The sequence below is a fragment of the Myripristis murdjan genome, chromosome 18 (genome assembly GCF_902150065.1).
Source record: "Myripristis murdjan chromosome 18, fMyrMur1.1, whole genome shotgun sequence".
NCBI lineage: Eukaryota > Metazoa > Chordata > Actinopteri > Holocentriformes > Holocentridae > Myripristis > Myripristis murdjan.
In genome coordinates this window covers 25,494,879-25,519,726 of record NC_043997.1, presented here as the reverse complement: position 1 = coordinate 25,519,726, position 24,848 = coordinate 25,494,879, and the positions used below count along the sequence as shown (strand labels likewise).

Below are 24,848 nucleotides of genomic sequence, written 5' to 3'. Positions count from 1 at the left end.
TGTCCCTCTATTAGTTTTGGCACTAACTCTCACTGTTGTTTTCCACTTTAACCCCAGATCTATCAGGAGGATATGATGCGTTCGCTTCTACAAAACTCCCTTCACGTGTTTCGTGCCATCAGCGGGACGTCCACCGACCTGGGCTGACCTCCGTCCTGCCCGTCTCCTTCCCTCCAGCTGTCCCGCCCGCTGCTAATGCCCCCTCCTATCACCTCAGAGAAGCTAAAGTGAAGCTGCTGCGTCGGTGCCAGCTAGAGGCCTGCAGACTTCCAGATATGGATGACTGAATAAAAGTGAAGCACTTCCCTGTCCTGCATCACCCCTAGCCAAGCTTTGCCAAAATACCGTGAAGATGCCGCTCAGGCGTACTTTCCCTCCCTCCTTGCAGGGATGTAGTTGCTTTGGGACAGAGGATCACACTGCAGTGTTTGGGTATCAATAATAATCAAACCACAGCAGCAGTGTTTGTTAAGAATGTATCGCAGCAAGAGCGACTGTCTGTCAGCATGTTAGGTTGAATGCTGAGCCATTTTAGGTTGCATTGCACTTTGTATTCTGCCTTGGTGACAAACAGGAATGACTTGTTCTTCAGAGGGAGATCTTAAAGCTGTCTCTCTCTTTTTTTTTTTTTTTAAACACTCGACTGTTTTAATGAAAAGAAAAAAAAAAAACTATGCAGGCCACCTTTTTCCACTCCAGACATTATCCAGAAGTAGTTCAGTCTCATGTCAACATCAAGAACTCAAAGTAGCATCTTCCTATTGTCTTTGTGTGTGTGTTGTGCTAGGCTAACAAGTGGAGCAGCACACCAGTGTGTAGCCAGGACTGATGACACAAGCCACAGCTATGATCCTCCCAGACTGAGGGATTTTTCTTAAGCCAAATGAGCTGGGGTAGCAGACTAAGAAGGATGAATGCAAAAATCCCACTTGTTGATTTAAAACCATGATAAAAGTGATCATTTTTAAAGTCATAAGACAACTTTTGATGTCATCAGGATTTACAGACCAGATTGGCAGTGGTGTACTTCAGTTGAAATGCCACAACTATCAGTGTTAACATTGGCCTATAGGAATGTGTTTGAGCAAATCAAGTGCTTGAAATGATTATGATAAGATACTTTATCAGAGCCTCAAAACAATCATTGTATTGACATGCTGTATGGGCTCTTTTTATACGTTTAGGCCTTTAAAATTAGTACAAGGTGAGATTTTGGGTCGGATAAACTGCGACCACATTTGCTTTCCAAAGTAATTGAAGAGCTCCTCTCTTCTGGGATAAGATCCAGTGCCTTTGTGCTCTGCCTTGGGAAAAGGCTCCTGTATTTCAAGTAATAAGAACTTCACCAACTTGCTGGTATTTTTCCCCCACAGCATTTCACAAGTGCTACACTGAAATTAGCAGATAGATTAATAATATTATGTAGATGTACATAATTTATTGTCACACTGTAAATGAAACCCTGTATCTGTGTATGTTTGTATGTATGTATGTATGTATGTATATTTGTAACATTTTTGGACCAGAGTCTGGTCCAAAACCTGGCTCATAAGCAGAGAGAAATTATCCTTGCAATGAGGTATCTTGGTTGTTGTGTTTGCATTTTATTTTGTATCGCATTGTATACTGAAGTGCAGCTGCCTGTCAAACATACTTTGTAAAGCCATTTTCTTTTTCTATTAAAAAGTTGTTTTGCAACACATCAGCTGATCAAATCATTTGTAGGGTGGATGATTTGTTACTCCCCATCCCTGAAAATGCACTTCACTAGACCGGCCACCCTCACCCCCCTCTTGAGCCCTGCGGCCTTTCCCTCCAATAACATAAATACAAATAAACACACCAGATTATACAAATACACACACATTCATTTTTATTCTTATTTCTATGAATAACCCTGGACTATGCACGGTGCGTGAGGGGAGGCACACCACCCATGATAAGGAGTGCGTGATGTCAACTGACTAATCACCCCCCTCTCTATTTTCACAGCTGCATCAATCCGGTGAGTAACTTTCTCATTATCATGGGCTGACACCGGGCGAAGTGTGTCCCAAGTGCTTACGGTAAAGTGGCTCTGTCAGAGAGGAAGGTTGAGGTGAGAGACGGGATGAGGGCTGAGCCTTCCTACTGCCTGAAAACGTCAAGCGCCCTCTGGAGCGCAATGTGTCCCGCCCCCGCAGTCTCAGTCACCGCAGCGCTCCCAGGCTGCTCACACCGCCCTCGCCCCGCCGTCATTAAACTCAACCATTACTTTCCCCACGCAGGGATTATGTTTTCCTTCCACTTGTGAATTGGGTCTGAGCCTACTTTGTACTACACTTTAAAGCATTGTGGTGACCCGGGACCTGGGCTGGATTAACGGGACGCGGGACAGAGGACAGGGCGCGCTCCCCAAGGGAATATCTGCGGACGACATGACTTTGGCACTCCGGGAGTTTTTTCCTCTTGTGACATGCACGGTCCTGATGGTGGCCGTCCAGTGTGGGGCAGGTAAAAGCTTTTCTTCCTCATTATCCTCATGAAAACAAATAAGCTATTCCCCTATGAAACAATAAGACTGTATCATAGCGGAAAGGAAAGGCTGATGATCCTCTTAAGAAAGGAAACAAGTCCCCGAGGAGACTACTGTTCTACAACAAAGGATACTACATGAAAACTATAGCACGTTTAACAATGATACTACAGCCCACAATAATAATACTATAAATAACTGTATGACTTTGATACATACAATATACCAGAAGATATAATAGAATATAATAGAATATAATAGAAGATACTATGTGAGAATACACAGTCCGATCTGAATATAGGCTAATTAAAGTAGGCCATTTGAGACGTCATTATCCAGTCATTACCACTGTACACACTATGGCTTCCCAGTAGATACGGGTAGGTCAGGTAACTAGAAATCCTATCTCTTTCTTTCTTTCTTTCTTTCTTTCTTTCTTTCTTTCTTTCTTTCTTTCCTTCCTTCCCAGATCGTCTTCCTCCACCAAGGCAGCTGTCATACAGGTGGAACAACCCGTTTAATCTTCGCCTGTATTGGGATACGCCGAATCTGACGGGGGTCTGTCCGTTCAAGTATGAAGTGCATAGTTCACTGGAGACGGTAAGGCAGCGAAACATCAAGTGTGGATCTAAGAAAAAGGAATAGTAATAACAACAACAACAATAACTATTATAACAATCATAACTAATCGATTATTATTAGTAATATAGTAGTAGGCCTGTTGTTGTTATTATTGTTGTTGTTATTGTTGTTGTTTTATATTGTCATTATTATCATTATTTATTTGATAAGCTGTGTGATAATGTGTTCTGTGCATTTTTTTTTTTATCAACTCACTGTAACGAATTGCTGTAGTTTCTACAGTAATTTTTTACTTAAGCCGTTCCTGGCCGCATCATTGAAGTGACAATAATGACGGTCAAGCACACCCTTGAGTGTAATATTGCGAGTATACAACTATTACCAACAAAATGAAATGTATAATCAAAATGTATTCATACTGTGGGCATTTTGCTCTCAAAATATAAAAGTTTTTGCTAGTATTCTCTCCATTTCAGTGGAAATAGAGATCTGACGTTAACTAGTCCTTCATCCAGCCAACTTCATGTTTAGACATCCTGATTTCCCAAAACTGAATAAATACCACACATAACTACACAAAACTGCTTTGCAAGCTCAATCATGTTGTAACTAGAATATCCACTGGGGGAAAAAAAATATTTTTTTCATGGACTGATAGTTAGCCTATTCTTCTGCCGACTTCTCAGTCATTTTTAATCTAACAGGTGCTGTGACAGCAACTCAGCAGCACAGCTGATCTTTATCTAAAACCAACTTATATTAACAGTTATATTTAAATATAGGCTACTGCTTTCCAGTGTCAGCGCCAGAGCAAACATCTGTCTTTTCAGAAACTCACCGGCAGATGTTTTATTTCAGCTGGCGGTGTGTCACTCCAATTTAACGTCAGCTCCAGTTAATGTGGCTAAGCAGCAAAAGTAACAAAAGTAACCAGTAACATTAAGGCTGAGCAGAGTTATATGATTTCAACCCCACCTTTCGGGGGCTTTTGCTAATCACCTTTTCAGGCTATTATCAGTTTACCTCTGAAATAAAGACGACAGTTTTCACAGATGTGTTGATTTATTAAATGTTCGTTTCAATGTACAGATGCAAACAAATTGACAAATCAATGGCCTAGGCTATTCATAAAGACAAAACAAATGAATAACGATTAATAGGCTAATTAATAACGGATAACATTAACACATTAATTATCATGAACAAAGTTATAGCCGCACATCTCCGTGGAAAATCTTACAGGTACTGTCCGTGGTGCTGACTGCGCTGAGGCATTTCATTCTCTTTATTATAGAAATTAAAGCTCCATAAAATTCACAGAAGATCTTGTTTAGCTCTTCAGAATAAAGGCATGTAAAAAAAAAAAAAAAAAAAGAAGGAAAATCCTATCCCAAACCCATAATGACAAATAAAGTGGAAGTCTTGAGGATCATATGATATAAAATGTTGAACTATATTGGGTGTTAAACCAGTTTAACACAAATAAAGAAAACTATTACTAACAACAGTTTGATGAAATAAAATAGTTACTAATGATTTAATAATTGTGAGACAAACAATCCTAGGTAAATGCCATTTTGTTTGTCTTGTATTAAGGAAGTGTTTTCCAGGTCAAAAAGGGACTAGGTCTGTGTGAAAGCTCTGTGTTGTGTTAGGTCTTGTTGCTTGGATGCTACAAGACATTGATTTCAGTGTCCTTGTAGCTTTCAGCCACTGTTATGGAAAATATTAAACCATTTCATGCTTTGACATAATAGGATAACCATTTACCAGAGTGTTCCTGGAGCATGTGTGGCAATATTTACTCAAATAGAAACCGATGCTCAATATCCTGTTTAGATAAAAGCAGGAATAGGCTCCCTGGAGGGAAGACACTTCGTAGAGATTTACAGTACTCCGTAATAGATCCTCGTTGTCACAGTGGATTAGTGGCTAGATTTTCTGACCAAGAAATATAGTCTGACTGGTTTGGTGGGTATGTGTCTTTGTCTGATCTTACTCTGTATTCTGGCCTCTTACACACAGACAAATAATGGCTCTGAAATGGTTCTCCAAAAGTTCCATGAAAGAATCCTCAACTACTTAAGAGCGACTTTATTTAGTGGATTGTCCCTCGTTTGAAAAAAAAAAAACAAAAACAGGAGTTCTACATTGAACCAAGCACTATTTTGAAAAAAAAAAAAAAAATCTTTAGAGTTAATGTGGGCAATATCACATGAGAGGGAGTGCTGTTATTCTGTGTATCAACATGGCTGTAATTTGGTCGCTTGCACGATTTAACTGACTGTATTTTTAGAAAAATGTCCATCTTTGCGCCACCGTGGTGCAAAGTTTGTTAAAATGTAGATCCTGGCTGTTAATGCAACTGACAGTTCTTACTGAACACTAAAGAGGAGTGATACATACTAGTAAAACATCAGAGTGCTGTTATACTGTATATCAGCACTCATGGAATGCTTCTTGTCCAATCAAATTGTGCCACAGAAACAGTTGTTATAATTTTGTATTTTTCATTGTTTTTTTTTTTTTTTACTTCGTTTTTTATTTTCGTTTTCAATTCAGTTAAGTTTCAGTTAGTTTACAGAGTGAATTTGCTCATTTCAGTTTAGTTTTATTGTTTAAATTAATTGACTTAGTTAAATTAATTTAGTTAATTTAATTTTTTTTATTAGTTTCAGTATTAGTTTGTTCTTTTTTCATTATAAAATGGGAGGTGTTTGTCTGGGGCAAGCTTTAAGACGTTTAGAATAGTCATGATAATTAAACACATTGTGAAGGCAGTTGACTCACAGTCATGTAAATTTGTTGGTCTCAAAAACATCAACACCAATGCCTCTTCATGCTTGTTGCGTTGATAAATTTGACCAATTGTTGAAGTGTGAAAACTAAAGACATTTTCTGTATATTTTTTATTTCATTTTAATTAGTTTTGTTTACACCTTGATTTAACTATAATAACGTTGCACAAGAACGGTACGGCACCAGCTCCTCTTTGAGGTGGGGGGTCTTTGGATGGGTCTTTGTTGAAGAACGATCTAAGAAACCAATCTCTGCAGAACAGGTCTACAGGTTCTTGGTGGAATCAGATACAGTTCTCTTAAGCACCAATACGAAGAACTATTTTCTGTTACAGTTGGCACTTTTATGTTTCCTTTTTCTTTATTCTTTGAAGAACCATTGTTGGGCCCTCAAAGAACTGTTTTATGGCTCTTTAAAGCGCTCCTTAACAATCTAACCCTATAAAGAACTGTGGTCATGGGACACAGGAGGCCAGGATGGCAACTGACATTTCAAGTCTCTGTGGGGTTCTCCGTGGGGATGTAGACCACTACCGCCGCCTCAACTGCCGTCGAACCATGGCCATCCGAGGCGACAGAGAGAAATTCTGGAGTGATCAGGCAACTACCCTCGGCAACTGTACAGCCTCCTCCGCCAAGCAAAATCTGGCCCCAGGCAATGCTCCTTCCTGATCAAGGACAGCACCAACAATGTCCTCTCTAATGAAAAGGACTGTATTGACTTCTGGAGGGAGCACTCAGTCAGCTCCTCAACCATCTCCCCATGCCCGAAAACCAAACCCCCAACACTGCCACCCCCACCCTTAACCCAGACTGCATCACTTCCCCCGTAACAGCAGCAGAGGTAAAGGCCGCTCTACAAAAACTCAAGAATGGCAAAGCCCCCGGTATCTGTGGCATCACTGCTGAGATCCTGAAGTCCGGGGGGGATAACATCATTCTCTGGCTCACACAGATAATTAATTATGTATGGGTCCATGAGACACTACCTGTGGACTGGGGACGGGGCATCATCCTTCCCTTCTGTAAAACGGAAGAGAGACCAACTGACCTGCAGTAACCACAGGGGTATCACACTACTCTCCATCCCTGGCAAACTCTTCACCCACATCTTACTATCCAGAGCACTACCTGCCACCAGAAGCAGGCGCCGCTCAGCCCTTCGCCTGCTCATCGAAAAGGCCAGAGAATTCCGGAGGTACCGGCACCTTTACATCACTTTCATCGACCTCAAAGCTGCCATTGACACAGTGGATCATGGATCACTCTGGAAAATCCTGACATCAATTCGAGTCCCACCCAAAATCCCACCCAAAAATCAAAGCTGTGTGCGTGTGAACAGAAGGGACTCTGACTGGTTCCACATCAATAGCAGCGTGCGACAGGGCTGTTTCGAACTTATGCACATAGGCGACGGTCCCAACCCATCACCCTTTCAGTTTGATGATACCCCAGTCCATTTTGTCCCTTCTTTCAAATACCTTGGATTCACAGTATCCACAACCTGTGACTTGAAACAGAGGTTGACAGACGCAGAGCCCTCGCAGCCTCAATCCTGCAGTCCATCTGGAGACCTTTGTGGCAACACCGAGATGTCTCTGGAGAGACCAAGCTCCGGGTATACAGTGCGTCTATTATACCAGTCCTCCTGTATGGGGCTGAAACCTGGCCCCTGAACAACACCTTGGCGGCCAGGCTGGGCGGCTTCAATATCAGAGCCCTCCAGAGGATCAAGGGAGTGGAATGGTTCCATCATGTCACCAACATGGAGATCCAAGAGCGGACACAACAACTCCCTGCATCTCGACTTGCAGCAATGCGAAGAGTGCGTTGGTTTGGACATGTCACCTGCCTGCCAGCGACGTGTCCGACGTGTCCTACCCCCGGATCATCCAACACGTGCCATCCTGGATTTGACTCCCGCCAAGCCAGCTGGAGACATCCTAGAGGCGCCCCCCTTACCCGCTGGTTTGGCACTGTGGCTCAGGATCTGGGGGCCTGTAATGTGAATGTAATATGAAGAAGCCTGACACCTTGCCCAGGACAGACTAGGCTGGAGAAGACTGGTACATCTGGTTGGCTCTACACCCCCCAAAGTGCAAGAAGACTAATGAATAATGAATAATAATGTTGAGGTGACACTGGAAGCTGGAGTTCAGGACTTGGTTGATGAAATGTCACTGGCTTGGAGACTGCATGTTAGACTGGCTGCTGGGGGCTGATGGGCTGATAGCGAGGCTGCTGGTGCCTAGCATACTGCAAAGGAGCAGGCTAAAGGCGGATATACTGGTGGCAAGCAAGCTGCAGGTCAGCAGCCCAGAGTGCAGACTGGAGAGACACAACAGACAGTGAACAGGATGCTGCAGCCTGAGGCACTGGAGACTGCTTGGCAAATGCTGAAGACTGGCTGGAACTGGATGGAGGAGCTCTGGAATAGATCAGCATGATGACAATGCGGCCCAAAGTAAAAAAAAAAAAAAAAAGAACCCCTCCAGTCATTTATTAAGCCCCTAAAATAATCTCTCTTCATCACTTTTATATTTAGAGGTTTTCCATGAAAAAAAAAATCTCATATACCTGCCTTAAAATGACTGATAATAATGACTAATAAACTTCCTTAAAATGACTAATAATGAATACAGTGTAACTTTGAAGCTTGCGCAGATCTTGGAATTTCCTCATCCACCGCCCTGCCTGCTCATAACCAGAGCTCTGTTCACAAGACGTGTCATATTCCATACTCTAACCATGAAAAATATGATTTTCTTCTTAATTACACTAATATTGTAACATTTCAAGTCTGTTTTTTTTTTTTAAACAAAACAAGACCAGCAGTTCAGGATGAGTCTGAATCTCAGAGTTACATACACATACAAGTCAATACAGTCAAGGTTAGAGAGTTTTGGAGACATAAACATAAGAAAAACACATAATAAGGGGGAGGGGGCTTTAATAGGTTAGTGTACCAGCAAGTTGTCAGAATTATGAGAAGTATGTCCATTGCGAACTCATATTTGATATATTGGGTTGTAGGCCTACATTTTAAACATTTAAACACTGGAACTGTTTAGCTACATTTTGGCTTCACACTAAGTTTCATGCAGCTGCTGGACAGACTCCTGATGTTTTGAAACCAGTAACAAGGACAGCTGATGTGCACATTGGGCAAAAACATGAGTCTGTATCATCTAAACTGTGTTTTGTTATATTGTTTTGTCTCTGCCCTATTAAAGATCAAACTGCAGAGGTTCAGTGGTCTATTGTGGGGTTTTCCGTGGCTGTCTCACTGATTTTATTATTAGTGGCAGCAACATCTGGCGCCGTGATGGGCAAAGCAGTTCTTTTCAGTCTACTGAATCTTTAGAATCAGCTCCTTAAAAAGATTTGTTCAGTCATTGCAGCAAATGAACAAATGACTTGAATCACTCACTCAGTGTCTGCCAAAGTGAGACTTGTGGAACTCATACCGTATTTAGTAATCTATCCATGCAACATGAATAAATAAAAATAGCAATTCTCTTAGTCACACTAATAGTGTTCATTTGGAGCGGTCATTATGAGTTGGTCTTGTTGATTTATTGAAAATAAAACACTCATGCTGGGTGCTGGTAGAGAGGGAAGGAGGTGCCGTGAGAGCCCAACTGAACGGAGAGAAGAACAGATCGTATCAGAAAGTGATCTTAAAGTTCTGTTGTTTGTTGATTCTTTGCAAGTGACACAACCACAGTGAGAGTTTGGACTGCTGTTGCTATCAGGAAGTGCAGGAAGGAGAGGAATATTTCACTACCTGTCAGCGTAGTAATCAAACCCTGTGTTGTATTTCTCCACCTGAAAAACAAGAGGATTCCAGCCACACCTGTAGATGAAAATGTTCTGGCGTGTGGCCTTCATCAGCCAAACCAGTTTTTATTTACAGGTGTGGCTGGATTCCTCTTGTTTTCCAAGTGATCCTGACTATTCTTTGCATCTTGTTGGTTTGAGTGAACCTGTGCCACATCATGAGCTGCAACTGTTTTTCTCCACCTGCAGGAGAAGATGGCAGACAATTTTTACAACACCTGTGTCACCACAGAGAACATGGGTTCTGATGGTTTGACGTTCACTGTGAAAACTGTCGCCAAGGAGGAAAAGTCATCTTGTGAATCGAGCACACCTTTGAACATCACCATTGATCCAAAAGGTGAGGAGTCAACTAAATTCTGATATTAAACCTTGAATGCACCGGTACCAGTTTATACCACTACAGGCACCAAGTCAAAGTGCTTCAGTGTTGGCGCTTTCAAAATTTTTATCCAATCCCTGACTTTTACCGAACAATATACCTCAGGCATTTGTTTTTTTTTTTTTTCACTGGTGACAATATTTTTGTATATTAGACAAGAAAAAAAGCAGAAAACAAAATTATATGGCTTGCTTGCCTGTTACACAAGGCTTGGGAAATCAGGTTTTAGAACTGAGAAAACTGATATTGGCACTCCTCTGTGTCTGATACAGACATGCTGTCTTATGGTAGTACTGCTATTGGTCAATCAAGGATGCTAGGATGCTACTGTCCATGTAATTTAGTGAAAATTAAAATATGAAGTTGTTGCACATCTCTTTCATCTGGAATAAGGTTGAGGTTTTGAAGGGTTGTCAACAAGTGAGATAGTGATGGGATCCTGGTTAGTGACAGAAGAGCAGCTCTCACACTCAAATCCAGTCAAGTCAACTGTATTTATAATGCACATTTAAAAGTGACTTAAAAATGACTTGCATTGACCACAGCACTGTACACTGTTATCAAAACAACACAAACTAAGGCATCAAAAAAAGAAATCACAATAGAACAAAGTTAAGACATCACGGTAAAAATGATAAAATTAGGAGTGTTAATAAAAAGCTAGAGTGAAGATAAATTATGAGTCTTGATTTAAAACAGTCAAGGACTATATTTGCATGGGCCAAATAACCCAACTGTTGCCTGATTCAAAATAAGGTAATAGCCTGATTGATGTGTTTTCATGGGTTGCTATAGATCGCTATCAATATAGTGACCAGGCTAATACCTCAGCCGGGCTTTACCAAGAGCTATAACATGCAGTACCTGGTGCTTGATGTCAGTTGTCTTTTCCAAATATTTCTAACTCTTCAAAATGAAGTTACAGTGTGCCTCAGAGAGACAAAACCAAACTGACCAATGTGATAAAATTCTGGCTGTAGTGGTTTGCACCAGTTGCAGATTCTTGTTTAGAAACAAATTAAAAGGGGTTGCAATATTCAAAGTGTGACTAATTGCTGGGAAAAAAAGGAAAAAAAAATCAGAAATGTATATTAATAATTATTATAATCACATATTTTCAATGAAATTATAAGAAAGGCACTGTAAAATTACCCCCCAAATCTTGAAATTGACTTTATTTATTCTCACAGTGTCTCTATTTCTTTTGTGGAGAATTTTTGGGTAAAGTTCCTCTTTTCTTTGACAGTTGTTTTTCTGGTAATTTTACCACAATTTTCTTGTAATTTCGTTTTAAATATATATTTATAATAATTACATATAGATTTCTTGTATTTTTTTTTTAAAATACATTTCTTGTTATTTTCCATAGATAAATGGATAGATTTACTGACTGACTGATGTATGTATGTACATTTTTGGGGTATAATTCTTGTCATTTTCTTTTCATTTTCTTGAAAACTTTTTACTAGTCACTCACTAATTTCTGGGTCTATCCACACAGAAAAGACTTAAAGACTTGAGATCCTTGAAGTTTCGTGGTGTTTTCTACACTCAGTGATGATGATAAAATACACATCATCATGAGAAATCATCATCAGTAATTCCATGTTTTCCCTTAAAAGGAATTAAGTTGAGTTGCCATGGTTTATGAATGAATCCCAGGCAGAAACACTGAATGTGTACATTATATTTTTTCTATGAATGATTTGAACTGGGCTTTACAGGCAACCAGCAGCCGTGGCCTTCTTTATTAACTCTCATCAACTTTTAATATTATTTACTTGTTCTAACTCCCACATTTATTCAATTTAGCTGTTTTCTGTCTGTTGATTGTTTTCATGCATGCCTGCTGTTGGGACTGTCTGGCTGTGGTTTGTGCCAAACCAAGTTTCCCCATCGGAACTGTGTTGAAGAAAAACAAGGGGCTAAGTATTGCTCTATGGGGAACGCCTGTATTTTTAAAGAAACCCTTTCAAGAACCTTAACTAAAAGGGCAGGGGAAGAGGCTTCAACTGAGATCAAAATGACTCAGATTTGTTTTCTTGAGGACAGGCTGGGCTAAGGCATGTTTGAAGATGCAAGACACAGGGCCAGTGAATGATTTATTGTTCTTCTACGTGTAGGCTGACTACACCAAGAAGAATTCAGTGGAACTTAAGTCCAGGGGACAGGATGAGGAGGATTTCAATTTAATAAAGCTTGCTCTGAGGGGAATAGCATGCTGGTGTGTCTGAGAAATCACATCTTTTGGGACATCTGGTGTTTGATTTTCTCCATTTCCTTAACATTCTGGGAAAGTCATGTTATTTGATCAAGGAGTGTCAGACTGTGCTACCAGGAATTGGTCTCAGAAATGGTGATGCTGACCACGAAACTTTGCCCAAATATGGAATTCGGGATTCTTGTATATTTTCTTAGTACATCCATGGGGTTTTCAAATAATCATCCATCACAGTCTGTGATTTTTCAAAACTTGGACTTTTTTATCTGCATGTTTCTCTACTAAATAGGACTAGATCCACTGAACTCTGCTGCCGCTTTCCAACTGAAATATTAAAAACGCATTTCGGCTATTCTGTGAGCGGCCTTACCCAATGAATTCATGACAAGAATCATTCTAGCTTGCTGCTGAGGCATGAAAAATAGCTGGTTAGAGCTGGTGTGTAGAAATACAATATTGTGGATTAGCAGCCCACGCGGGTTTTAACTACACAGCTCAACATTCTGCCAAAGTTTTTACCAATGTTGCCTCAAAATTACACTGATCATGTTCAGGTTATTAAAAAGGTATGAGATTTTTTTTTTTCATAAACAAGTGTCCAAATGTCCTAAAAAAAATTGTAGGAATTAGTGAAAACATCATTGGCCATGGACAAATCTATTTTATGATCCAGAAGTCTATAAAATGCTAAAAAATCAGAGACAAATGAAAGTGTGTCCTCTGAGAGCAGCATCCCTGAATCTGAATATCATATTTAAATGACAAGTGTTTGACACCTTTTTTTTTCCATTTGTTTAAATAGTATTTGAATTCTTTTTTTAATGGTATACCTATAAACAGCATAGAGAGAGACTTCCTTGTTTACACACTTTGTCATTTGTTCCAGGAACAGTGGGGTCATTTTTGCCATGACAGCACTGCCAGTGAGGCCAGTTCTTCAGGTCTGTTCAGTACAGCAGGAATGCCTTTGAAAAATAGTAGCAGCAAAATGGCCAAATACATAGGCCATACCTTCCATTCCAGGGAGGCTTAAAAAAATAATAATATCAATAAAAAATAAAAAATACAGTAGGTAAAAATTAGAGAAAAAGTAATGGTAAAATGCATGGGATTCTTCAGTTCATAGCCTAAGCTGGTTCACAATGCTTATAGCTGACTGTTCAGAATGACAGGGTTCAGAGTTTGTCTATAAATGTTTATGGCAGTGTTGGTTCAGAGTCAGATGTGCAGATGTGCTAGTAACCTTTTAATTCACTGTTATATAGTAACCTTTTAATTCAAGGTTACTATATATATAGTAATTTTTTTTAATTCACTGTTTAAATATCTGTTCTGGCATTTATTCCTCATATTCCTTGACTGATTCTTGAGAATTTGGATAAATCATGTCCCACTAAGAAAAATGCTATTTCTGCTGGAAATTTACAACATTTTAATGAATAAAAAGAATCAAGGGCATAATCAGGGGGTCCTTTGTACATTTGTAAGGTTTTTTCATAGGTTTATTTTTAATTTGTATTAATTTAATGATTATATGTTGGCCCATGCCCTACAAAACCAGTTGTCCTCGGATAGGAGATAATCATTTCAACTTGATTAAAACAACAAAAAGTAATAATTTCATTGAATAATATCTTTACCACATGAAAGAGTACATCATAATATGTATTAAAAACTACAAACGATGGGTTTTGAACAATATTTACTATTATTTTGTGGTTGCTCAAAATGTGTCCCAGATATTCGCCACCACTGTCAGATATTTATTTAAAAAATAATAATAAAAAAACTACAAGGTCAATTACATTCCCGAGGAGCCCTTTTCAAACCTTCAGCTCTACTGCATGCTTCAAGACTGCTCACACTGCAAAAATGCAAAATCTTACCAAGATTATTTGTCTTATTTCAAGTCAAAAATGTCTTATTTCTAGTCAAAATATCTCATTACACTTAAAATAAGACATGATCACCTCAGAAGTAACTTGTTTTTAGACAATTGTCTCTTGTTTCATGTGAAAATTTGCTTGAAACAAGTGAAAATTTGCTTGTTTCATTGGCAAAAAAAATGCAAAATGAGGAGGTTGCACCGGTACATTGCTGAACAGCCAAGACCTTGGCCTATAATGATATACCTTCAGATTTTGTAATTTAACACACTTTTTTCCCCCAAAAATTAAAACCTGTTTTATCCAAATTCCCAAGAATCAGTGCCTTATTAACGCATATCAAATCAGATGTGTGATATGCATGTGTAAACAGAATAATTCAAAGAACTTGTAATTGACTTTTTTTCTTGTCTTTGTGTGTGTAATCAACTTGTGATTTTTTATAGTGATATCTGAAAGTAAAATTTTGAACCCTTTTCACCTGTGTGTTAAAAACAGTGTTTTTTGGTATTATATGGTCATATATAGGTGATTTTCAAAACTTTCCACCAATGGGATTCTTTGGGACTTTTTTTTCCCTCACTCAGGACAAACTGAGGATACAAAATCTCCAGCTGTTTCTTCACTGTTCTGCTATGCCACGCAGATCACAGCTGATAGAAACTGCAGCAATGGTGCATATGACTCTATCAGAGGCAGGATATTTAGCCTGTTATTCGTTAAAAGGCTTTGGATGGACGCACACTCTTCCTCTCCTTGTGGACTGTGGTTTTGTCCTTTTTGCCCAGGAAGGTTCCAAACTGAGTGAAATGGCTTCCTTTCTTATCTCCTTTAGCACAGGATATAGTGGACCATCCTTTACCAAAGGAAAGGAGATAATGCCATCCCACAATTACCAGATTGGCTTATTTGCGGCAGCTGCATTTAAAGCAACAATGATGTTTTTCAGATGAAATTTTTCATTCAGCATGTTTGAAACTTGAGAATGATGGTATGTGCAGTAGTAGATGTGTAAGTATATGTTATACCTATCTTACAGGAATCTAACTGTAATTTTCATACAATTATACTAAGATACATCTGGATAAATGTGAGTGGGCAGGAGGGTGAGTGTGAGCAGCTGTTCTTACTGTGACAACCGTTTAGTTTCACTTTTGTGACTGGAAGCTTGTATTCCTTTTTATTTGAAATCAAACCTCGGTAATGAAGTCATATCCCTTCTTATGAATTCATTCGTCATGACATTTTCTATCAAGGTCAAGGAAAAGTAGCTAGGAAAGTGGTTAATTTTTTTGGACTACTGGACCTCAAGCCCTTACATATTACTCTTTTGTGTACCGCTTTTTTACATTCCTCTGTTGCTGAAGCGCTGAAGTAAAGTTCCACTCATCAGAATGCCAACTTTTTCTGAATGAGAGACATATTCGGTGCTGAGGTAAAAACTCTGGATGCCCAGGCCTAAGGACACCATCATCTAGGATGTTGTTTGTTACCATACCCACTATCTCAATATTCCTCTCACTGATTCTTGGGAATTTGGATAAATCATGTCCCACGAAGAAAAATGCTATTTCTGCTGGAAATTTACAACATTTTAATGAATAAAAAGAATCAAGGGCATAATCAGGGGGTCCTTTGCACATTTGTAAGGTTCTTTTATAGGTTTATTTTTAATTTGTATTAATTTAATGATTATATGTTGGCCCATGCCCTACAAAACCAGTTGTCCTTGGATAGGAGATAATCATTTCAACTTGATTAAAACAACAAAAAGTAATAATTTCATTGAATAACATATTTACCACATGAAAGAGTACATCATAATATGTATTAAAAACTACAAACGATGAGTTTTGAACAATATTTACTATTATTTTGTGGTTGCTCAAAATGTGTCCCACATATTTGTCACCACCGTCAGATATTTATTAAAAAAAAAAAAAAAAAAAAAAAAAAAAAAAAAAAAAAACTCTACAAATACAAGGTCAATTACATTCCTGAGGAGCCCTTTTCAAACCTTCAGCTCTACTGCATGCTTCAAGACCACTCAGGCTCCTGGAAGTTTGCTATTTTCTCTTAAATCTCTTCATATTTTTGGACACTGCTACTGTCACAACCATAAATTGTCAACACCGTCACTTTTGTATAAAAAAATATTCGATTACATTATGGAATAAATGTATACTTTTTAAGAAGAGGTCTGATGTAGGTGGCAACAGGGCGAAAACAAGCTGGCTAATGTGAACAACTCATGCTGATCATGTGAAAGAGCAGGTTTTTGTCACCACCGTCAGACGTCACCACCGTCAGGTTTTCTGTCTGACGGTGATGACTGAAGTCTGAAAAATGCTTATAACAGAGCTCAGGATTGTTATTGTTTGTACCAAATAGTTAAATAAAGTTGTTAAGCAAGAAGCCATTGACTTGAGTGGTATAAATTTTGGAATTGTATGTTGTAATGAGGCGACTGTCACCACCGTCAGATTAGTGTCACCACCGTCAGAGACAGTTATATTTGTTTTAAATGAATATGTTTACAATATGTTTCTTTGGTGCTGTTGAATTATTTAAGTATTAGTCTCTTTTAATACAAAAATATGTTTTTCAAATAAATTTTTAAAAAAAACATGACGGTGTTGACAAAAACAAAGTAGCCTAATAACTGGGAAAACACCTATTTTATGAAAAAAATGCAAAATGAGGAGGTTGCACCGGTACATTGCTGAACAGCCAAGACCTTGGCCTATAATGATATACCTTCAGATTTTGTAATTTAACTCACTTTTTTTTTTTTTTTTTCAAAATTAAAACCAGTTTTATCCAAATTCCCAAGAATCAGTGCTCTGTGTTATGTTAAAAAGGATGCTGGGATTTGTTGGTCCTCAAGATGATCCAGTCAAATTTGAATATGTATTGACCACCTTCTGTGTCTGCTCTTGTTCTTGTGATACAGGCAAACTGGTGACAGACTTTGAATGTCTGTTCTACTCCAAAAGGGCCATGAACTGTTCCTGGACGCCAAAAAATCCTTCTCTTGACCTGGAGGTTTTCTATGGGTAAGAATTGTAGGAGGCAACCACCAAAATGTAGTAAATACCAAACATAAAGTGGCTGAACAAGGTGTTGAGGTACCAAAAAGCTTTGGTAAACCTCGGCATACATTGTGCATGTGTCTTGAAGTTCTCAGTCATATGAAAATGAACACACAGAATGGCTGAGGCAGTAGTTTTCAAAGTGGGGCTCCTCAAAAATGGAGAATAGCTTAATTTCACAATAGTTTAATTTCCACAGTACATTAACTGTAAGTGCTGAGATTAAAATATAATGTTAAAATAATCATATATTTTAACATTATATTTTAATCTCAGCACTTACAGTTAATTTGTCAGCATTCATGTATAGCCTCTAAACAATTTATTACTTAACACAGATCAAAATATCTTTTCACATCATGGTCCCTGGGTCAAAATTATTTTCAAACACAAGTCGGCAGGACTTAACTGAAGTCAGGAACATGTCAGGAACATGAAAAAGCTCGAAAAGATGAAAAATAATGCCTCCAAAAAATTGAAATGCAGAGAGCTGAGCACAAGCAAGGGAAAGTGGGTCTGCTTGGTCTACATGTACAGTCAGGCTTTTGATGGATGCCACTTAACTGACTTGATTCCACAGGATAAAAAAAAAATGACGCATGTACATTTTTTCCATTGTGCAGCACACCCACTCTGAACACGGAAATGACAGTGTTGCAATAAGTTGTTTGTTTACTTTAGTAGCCCTCTTTTTGTAGTCCTCAACAAACACTTCTTAAAACCGGTGCATGCTCATGTTTTACATTGGCATTGGTGGCTTCACAGTTGCTCGTCTGTTTTGCCTTACATTTTGAAGGCTGAGGACGGTGCACTGTTGCGCACAGTTCCTGCTAGATAATGCATTTTCCCCAGACTGTCATGCCCAAGTCATTTACCCAAGTGTTTATTTTGGCAGTTAGCTGCACAGTCACTCCCTACCCTTCCATGAAATTGAATTCAAACTCAAACTCGACTTGTGTGCAGATTCAAAGACAAGACCAGAAAGTGAGTTTTCACGGCCCATGCCAGTAACATTTGAGACAATATGACACCCACCCTAACAACCCACGCAGTTCCATCATGGTTTATGCTTTGTGGCAGTAAAAAAAAATCTTGTATTACCGAAGGTGTATTGCACAATTGCTTGTTAATCATGGTTTGGTGGATGTGAACACAAAACATTTGTGCTTCAGTTAAGTGGAAGCAATGACTGACTTCTTACAGTAAGCGGCCACACCTCTCCCCCTGTCTTTGTGATTCCAGGTGGTGTAAGAATGAAAATAAAAATAAAACCCTCTCAGCATGTGAGCACCTTTACAGCGAAGGAACGAGAAGGGGCTGTCGCTTAATAATAGAGCACCTCACCAATGATGTCTGCATACTGCTGAGAGGGACTCTGAATGGCTTGTCTGTTGAGAACACCTTCAAACGCAGACCTACTTATCACGGTTCGTGTTTAGGTTTGATTGCCCCCTACTGGCTCATTGTAGGTATTGTCAGGTATCATGAAAAAGGTATACTGTGTTTCAAGCATTACTGAAACAAGATGCCCCTATAAATAAGTGATGCAGTGAAGTCATTTCATAGTTTTCTTCAAATGAAAAAGTCATCCAAGTGGGTGAGATAATTTCACTCTTCTTCTTTGCAGTTTAACTTGCTTTTAGCACTTTTCAAACAAAGCATTGTTTAAGATCCATTAGAATTAAGATGAAATGTCACCTCATTCTTACAAGTTACATTGAAAACAAGTGAATTTATATCATTGCATAGGAGATTGAGACTAAATACACTGAATGCCATACGTAATGCACTAAAATTGATGTTTTATAACAAAAGCCCTGTCTTTTATTCTCAGTGAAAGCCCCTCCACCGAAGCTGACCGTCACAGAGGAAGGAGACAAGCTCAAGCTGAGCTGGACAGCTCCAGATGTTGGACTAAAGGAAAACAGCTGGAGCTACAGCATCAACTACAGCAAGTGTGGTTCACTTCAGGTACGTTGAATTTAAACGATTAAGATGTGAACCCCTCTTTTTGGGAGTGTTGTCAGTTGTTGAGGTACATTTTTGGTATTTTACAGAACCACACAGTGGATGGATACAGTCTCGATGTGCCGTACGATAAGAGATGCCGTTACACCTTCCAAATCATGGGAAACATCAAACGCGACTATGGGAAAGGAGAGAGCCTCATAAGTGAAGCTGTAACTCATGGTAACCATCCAACCAGCTTTATTTCCATTGACTTCTCTCAGTCCATATGTTGTTTTCCTGCACTGGAAAATAACAAGTACACTACTCACAAAAAGTTAGGGATATTTGGCTTTCGGGTGAAATTTATGGAAAATGTAAAAAGTTCACACTACAGTGATATTATATCATGAAAGTAGGGCATTTAAGTAGAAGCGTACACTGGTGATTTCCTCATCTCAAACAATTTCTTGAAACAAAAGCCAACAACAGTGGTGGGTATACCACAACAAAAAATGTCAGTGTCAATAACTTGTCATGTGCCCTTGAGCATCAATTACAGCTTGACAACGACGTCTCATGCTGTTCACAAATCGACTTATTGTCTGCTGAGGCATGGCATCCCACTCTTCTTGAAGGGCGGCCCTCAGGACATTGAGGTTCTGGGGTACAGAGCTCCAGCCTCTACACGGCCACTCAGCTGATCCCATAGGTTTTCTATGGGATTCAGGTCTGGAGAAAGTGCAGGCCACTCCATCTGAGGTACCCCAGTCTCCAGCAGCCGTTCCCTAATGATACGACCTCGATGAGCTGGAGCATTGTCGTCCATGAAGATGAAATTAGGCCTGTGTTGTTCATGCAGGGGCACAATGACTGGATTAATGATGTTATTCAGGTAGTATGGGCTTGTCACTGTACCATTCACAAAGTGTAGGGCAGTTCTGTACTGACTAGACACACCTGCCCACACAGTAACACCACCACCACCAAAGGCTCGTCTGGTGACAACAGTGGCTGATGCATAGTGCTCTCCTTGATGTCTCCAACATCGTTGGCGGCCATCATTTCTGCTCAACATGAATCGGCTTTCATCAGAGAACAGCACTGAGGCCCACTGGTCCCTCGTCCAGCGTAAATGCTCCCTGGCCCATGCAAGACGATGACACCTGTGCCTGGTGGTGTGGTCAGGTACCCTTGCAGGTCGTCTAGCACGCAGACCATGCTGATGTAAACGGTTTCGAATGGTCTGACGTGACACTTGGGTGCCTCTCACCTCCCTTAAATGTGCCTGGACTTGTGTGGCATTCATCATCCGGTTCCGCAGTGCACTGTTCACAATGAAGCGGTCATCAGTGTGGGATGGGGCCAAAGGACGTCCACTTCTATGCCTTTCTGTGACTCTTCCAGTCTCTCTGTATCTCTGTTGCAACCTGCTGATGACACTCTGTGACACTCTAAGCTCAGTGGCCACTTCCGTCTGAGAACATCCTGTTTGAAGCCTCGCAATGGCGAGGTGCTGCTGATCAATTGTTAGGTGTCGTCTTGGTCTCATGATGTCAAAATGTGAACAGCATGATGAGGAGGACTGTTTAAATACCAATTCTAATTGAACCAGGAAATTTATTGGTTCATTCATGGATCAAACACCTGATGTGAATTTTGCCGTTAAGCTCCTTGTTAGAGAACAGCAACTTGTGCAAAAAGTACTGAAACACTGAACAGTTGGACATGTGCATTCAAAAGTTTACAAGTTCACCTGTAAAGGTTATAATGCATTTTAGGTTCATCCTGAAATTTCACCCAAAAGCCGAATATCCCTAACTTTTTGTGAGTAGTGTATTTTCGCCAGGCACCTAGCCTCATGTCCAGTATTAAAATCTTATTTTTATTTTTAAATTTTCTCAATTAGTATCAAGAAAATGACACTTGATTCTAGAGAAGTGTTGCTTTACATTGCAAACTATTGAAATTAACTTGAGAAAAATAAGACTTACTAGCAGGGCCATGGGGAGATGATTTAAGTCAGGGGTACTGGAGATAAATCTAAGGGGGCACTCCCAGCTTTTTCTGTTATGGGGTCTGGCATGCCTCTTCGTCTTTTTATATTATAACAATATCACATCAGCCATAGCCTTTTGCATAAGACTGTATATGTAAAACAAAATGTACATTTCAAAACATATTTTTTAGATGGCTCTTTAGTTCACAAGTTTGATCGAATACTTTTTGTGAAACTTCCATACATAATGGCACATTCTCATATGACTTACTATAATATGAATCAAATGTCTGCCATAATCTTACAACTACCAGGTTCCATTGTGCACAGCAGAACGGTCCATATCCAAACACACACATTTCAGCATGTCTAAAAGTCGGTTGTGCACAGCGCGTAAGAACATCTCCATGCATGCAAAGTATTTTAACAAGGCCCACTGCTGCCACCGTGATTGCCCTCCCTCGGTTTGCTCCAAGTGTTGCTACTCTCGTGACCAAAGCTCTTCAGCTCTGCTCACACCAGATCAACAGCCGCATAAAACCTGTGCCACCAAATCACTGTCGCTGTGTTGTGCACCGCTGCCTCTGGCTCTGGCCAGTTTGCGAGACAAATATTTCAACTTTGTGGATTATCTGTTCCACAATTTCATCATCTCTTAGTGTCACTGCGTGTTCTTGAGCACATTTGCACATTCAAGTATGCCAAGGGATTTCCCTTTGGAGCTCTGCAGGCTCCAGGCCGCTGGCTTGCAGGGCATCATCTCACCAACAGAGGGTGCTGCAGCACTCCTACGTCTCACAGCCTTGCTTTCTAGATTAAGTGATTTACAAAGATCAGTATCTGTGGTTTGTGTCATTGCACCTTAGTATTAGACACTTGTCATATTATGCAAAAATCACAAGTAAACAGGCATAATATGTGTTTTTTATGTGCCTGGTGAAAATGGTAACTTTAATTGTTTTCCCACATATTTTCATTGTAGTTTAAGACAAATATCAAGAAAAAGTCCTACCATCTCAATTTATTGTATTTTCTTTAGTTCTAGTAAGTTGATTCAGTTGAACCATGAGAATTTATAAGCAGTGCCCTGATGCCATGTTGCCACCCATGTTCAGAAGAAGATTTTTTCATTTACAATTTTTGCTTATTATCGAGTTTTTACTGGGACAAATATCATCTCAGTTTGTGGGAACGTGATACGGTCTCTTATTGCAGACCCAGTTTGGCATTTAGGTTCCTATGTTGAATGCCTAGGTCTTATATGGCATGAATAATTTTACATAAAAATCTTGTCTCATGTGGCTTTAAGGAAAATTGCCGAGGCACTTTGAATTTGGAATTTGGAATAGTTTAAAAGGACAAAGAACTCAGGTTGCTGGGGTGGGAAGGGAAGTGGTCAAAAGACATATGGGAGGGGGCGAGTAAAGTCCCAATCTGGACCATAGGAGGTTTAAAAGGAGGTTGTAAAAGTATTTATGATCATTTTGTATTTAATAAAACTGATTGCCATTGAATGTGTCTTTTATGAAAGTTTGGTAAGGCCAGAGCACACTAATGTCCTTATCCTGGCTTCCTTTTATGTATTATTCACATCATTTATTTTGTTTGTTTCATTCCATTTATTGCATATATATGTTTCATTCTCTATGTAAATGCAAGTGGATGCACATTTCTAATGCATATGCGATTACCTTGAATAGATGTAGATGTGCTATGCAGTGTACGTGATTTTGTTGTGATGTCTCCTCAATAATGAAAGCAAATGGGGAAAAAAACAAAACAATACACAACCGGTTATATACACACACCCAAAAAGAAACATTTCCTGTTTTCCCATAGGTGTGGATGACTGGTCACTAACTGTGGCGATTATTCTTATTCCGGCCATTCTCTCCATCTGTGTCATCTTGTCCTGCTATTGCTTGAGGAGGTAAGTAAAAACCATATAATGACGGCCATGTAATGGAGTGGGAATCCCTCTGTATCTTGGAACACTTAACTGCCTGCTGCTCCCTGTGAGTGACATGATTTTGGTTTCCGTCTGTAGGCACCGAGCCATTATTTGCCCCATTGTGCCAGATCCATCGGTGATATTCAAGGAAATGATGATGAACAGAAGCAGGGAACCGAAGGTAAATCTTTACAAGCAATGTCTGTACTCTCTTCTCTCACCCTTTTGAGTAAATGCACATTGCACGCTTCCTCATGTGTGTTCCTTCTTGCAGACGACAAAGAATCTGTACATCCCCGTGCCAGAAGTCGTGGAGTCCTGCAACATTGCGCTTGTGGCCGAGGCTGCCCCCCCTCAGCAAAACTCCTGACAGACATGAACTGATGTTTAGCAATGCTGTCGATGCCACAGCCCTCCCACCATCCTGCCTGAGTAAGAGTGACAATTTCAACACTTATTCCTGAAGGTGGAAGTGGAGCAGCGCTGCTGAGGACTGTGAACTGAGTCCTGAATCCATGGAGCCACTTCAAAAAAAAAAAAGAAAAGAAGGCTGGGCACTTTTGGAACCTGAAATGCTGTATTTCCAGAGTTTTTCCGGGCTATACTGTGCAGATACTGCTGAGGGTTTGGGGGTGGGTGGCAAACGGGCTCTCCGCTTCCTTGGCATAGTGTGAGTCCTGTCAGTAGATATGGGACTAGCTACTGACTTCTCTGATTGTGACAGCCAGCTGGCAGCTAGCAATTAAAGAATCGGCTGGGAAAGAACCTCCAGTTACTCTTTCTCTTTTGAATGGACTTTGAGGAAGTGCGAGGCCTTGGCCAGTTTTTCACACTTGGAAAATTGGAGGCGACAGACTCTACAGGACAGTGATGACCTGCTGTAGTTCTTTTGACCCTTACAGATGCTTAGCCCCCATATGAGGAAAAACTGCTTGTGTCATTTGCTTTTCACGGAGATAAGCAGTGTCTTGCAGCGAACACTTTCTCCTCTGTGAATGTGAGGGATAACGAGGGATGTTGATTGAACATCTCTCATTTTCGGATATCATTTTCCAGAGTAAGTTAAGCTCCCTGGTTTCCTTCAAGAACTGTGTGCAGGACAAGACTGTCCTCTAATTGAAGCTACAACCTGAGAGTCACCAACATCGGAGCTGTGAGACTTTCACACCAACAACAACAACAAAAGGATGGAAAACTTCACCCCTTCTCATTTGTTAGTAACTGTCCCATGGTGTATGTCTGTAAGTCAGTCGAAACTGGTTGATGTTGTAATACAATAAATTGTTTGGAATGTATTGTACTGGATGTGATGCGTCAGAAACTGTTTGTAGACCTGTTGATTTGCACAAGCTTTGCTGAACAAACGCTAAAGTCTATCTACACACACACACACACACACATAGTGTTATATATAATATGTAGAGTATCTATCTATGTATATATCTATGTGTTTATCTATCTATCTATCTATATTCATTTATATACATACATGGATAGATAGATAAATAGATATATACACAGATAGATAGATATTTAGATATATAGATAGACAGATAGATAGCCTACACTATGAACAAAGTATTGGGCCACACATCTTAATCAGCTAGCCATGCAGTCTGCCTTTACAGACATTAG

General features: G+C 39.7%; 2 protein-coding genes across 5 annotated transcripts in view; both read left to right on the top strand.

Moving 5' to 3' along the window:
• The window catches only part of dock11 (dedicator of cytokinesis 11), a 69,248-nt gene extending 67,546 nt beyond the window's left edge, over nt 1–1,702 (top strand). For all 4 annotated transcript variants that reach the window (XM_030075827.1, XM_030075824.1, XM_030075825.1 and 1 more), the window contains one exon: nt 58–1,702. In XM_030075827.1, coding sequence (XP_029931687.1) covers nt 58–147 — 90 coding nt within the window. In that variant the 3' untranslated portion in view covers nt 148–1,702. The remainder of the gene's footprint in view (nt 1–57) is intronic.
• Nucleotides 1,703–2,327: 625 nt separating this feature from the next.
• LOC115376330 (interleukin-13 receptor subunit alpha-2-like) lies at nt 2,328–23,797 on the top strand. Its single transcript, XM_030075828.1, has 10 exons — nt 2,328–2,493; nt 2,985–3,115; nt 9,925–10,075; nt 17,178–17,280; nt 18,559–18,743; nt 19,151–19,287; nt 19,374–19,506; nt 23,102–23,192; nt 23,310–23,394; nt 23,488–23,797. The coding sequence occupies exons 1-10, from the start codon at nt 2,418–2,420 to the stop codon at nt 23,581–23,583; spliced, it is 1,188 nt and encodes a 395-aa protein (XP_029931688.1). The 5' UTR covers nt 2,328–2,417; the 3' UTR covers nt 23,584–23,797.
• The last annotated feature ends 1,051 nt before the right edge of the window (nt 23,798–24,848 follow it).

Coding starts and splice junctions, on each gene's coding strand:
- LOC115376330 (XM_030075828.1), top strand. CDS start 2,418: ATGACTTTGGCACTCCGGGAGTTTTTTCCTCTTGTGACATGCACGGTC. Junction 10,076..17,177: donor CATCACCATTGATCCAAAAG/GTGAGGAGTCAA, acceptor CTTGTGATACAG/GCAAACTGGTGACAGACTTT. Junction 19,507..23,101: donor AAGTGAAGCTGTAACTCATG/GTAACCATCCAA, acceptor GTTTTCCCATAG/GTGTGGATGACTGGTCACTA.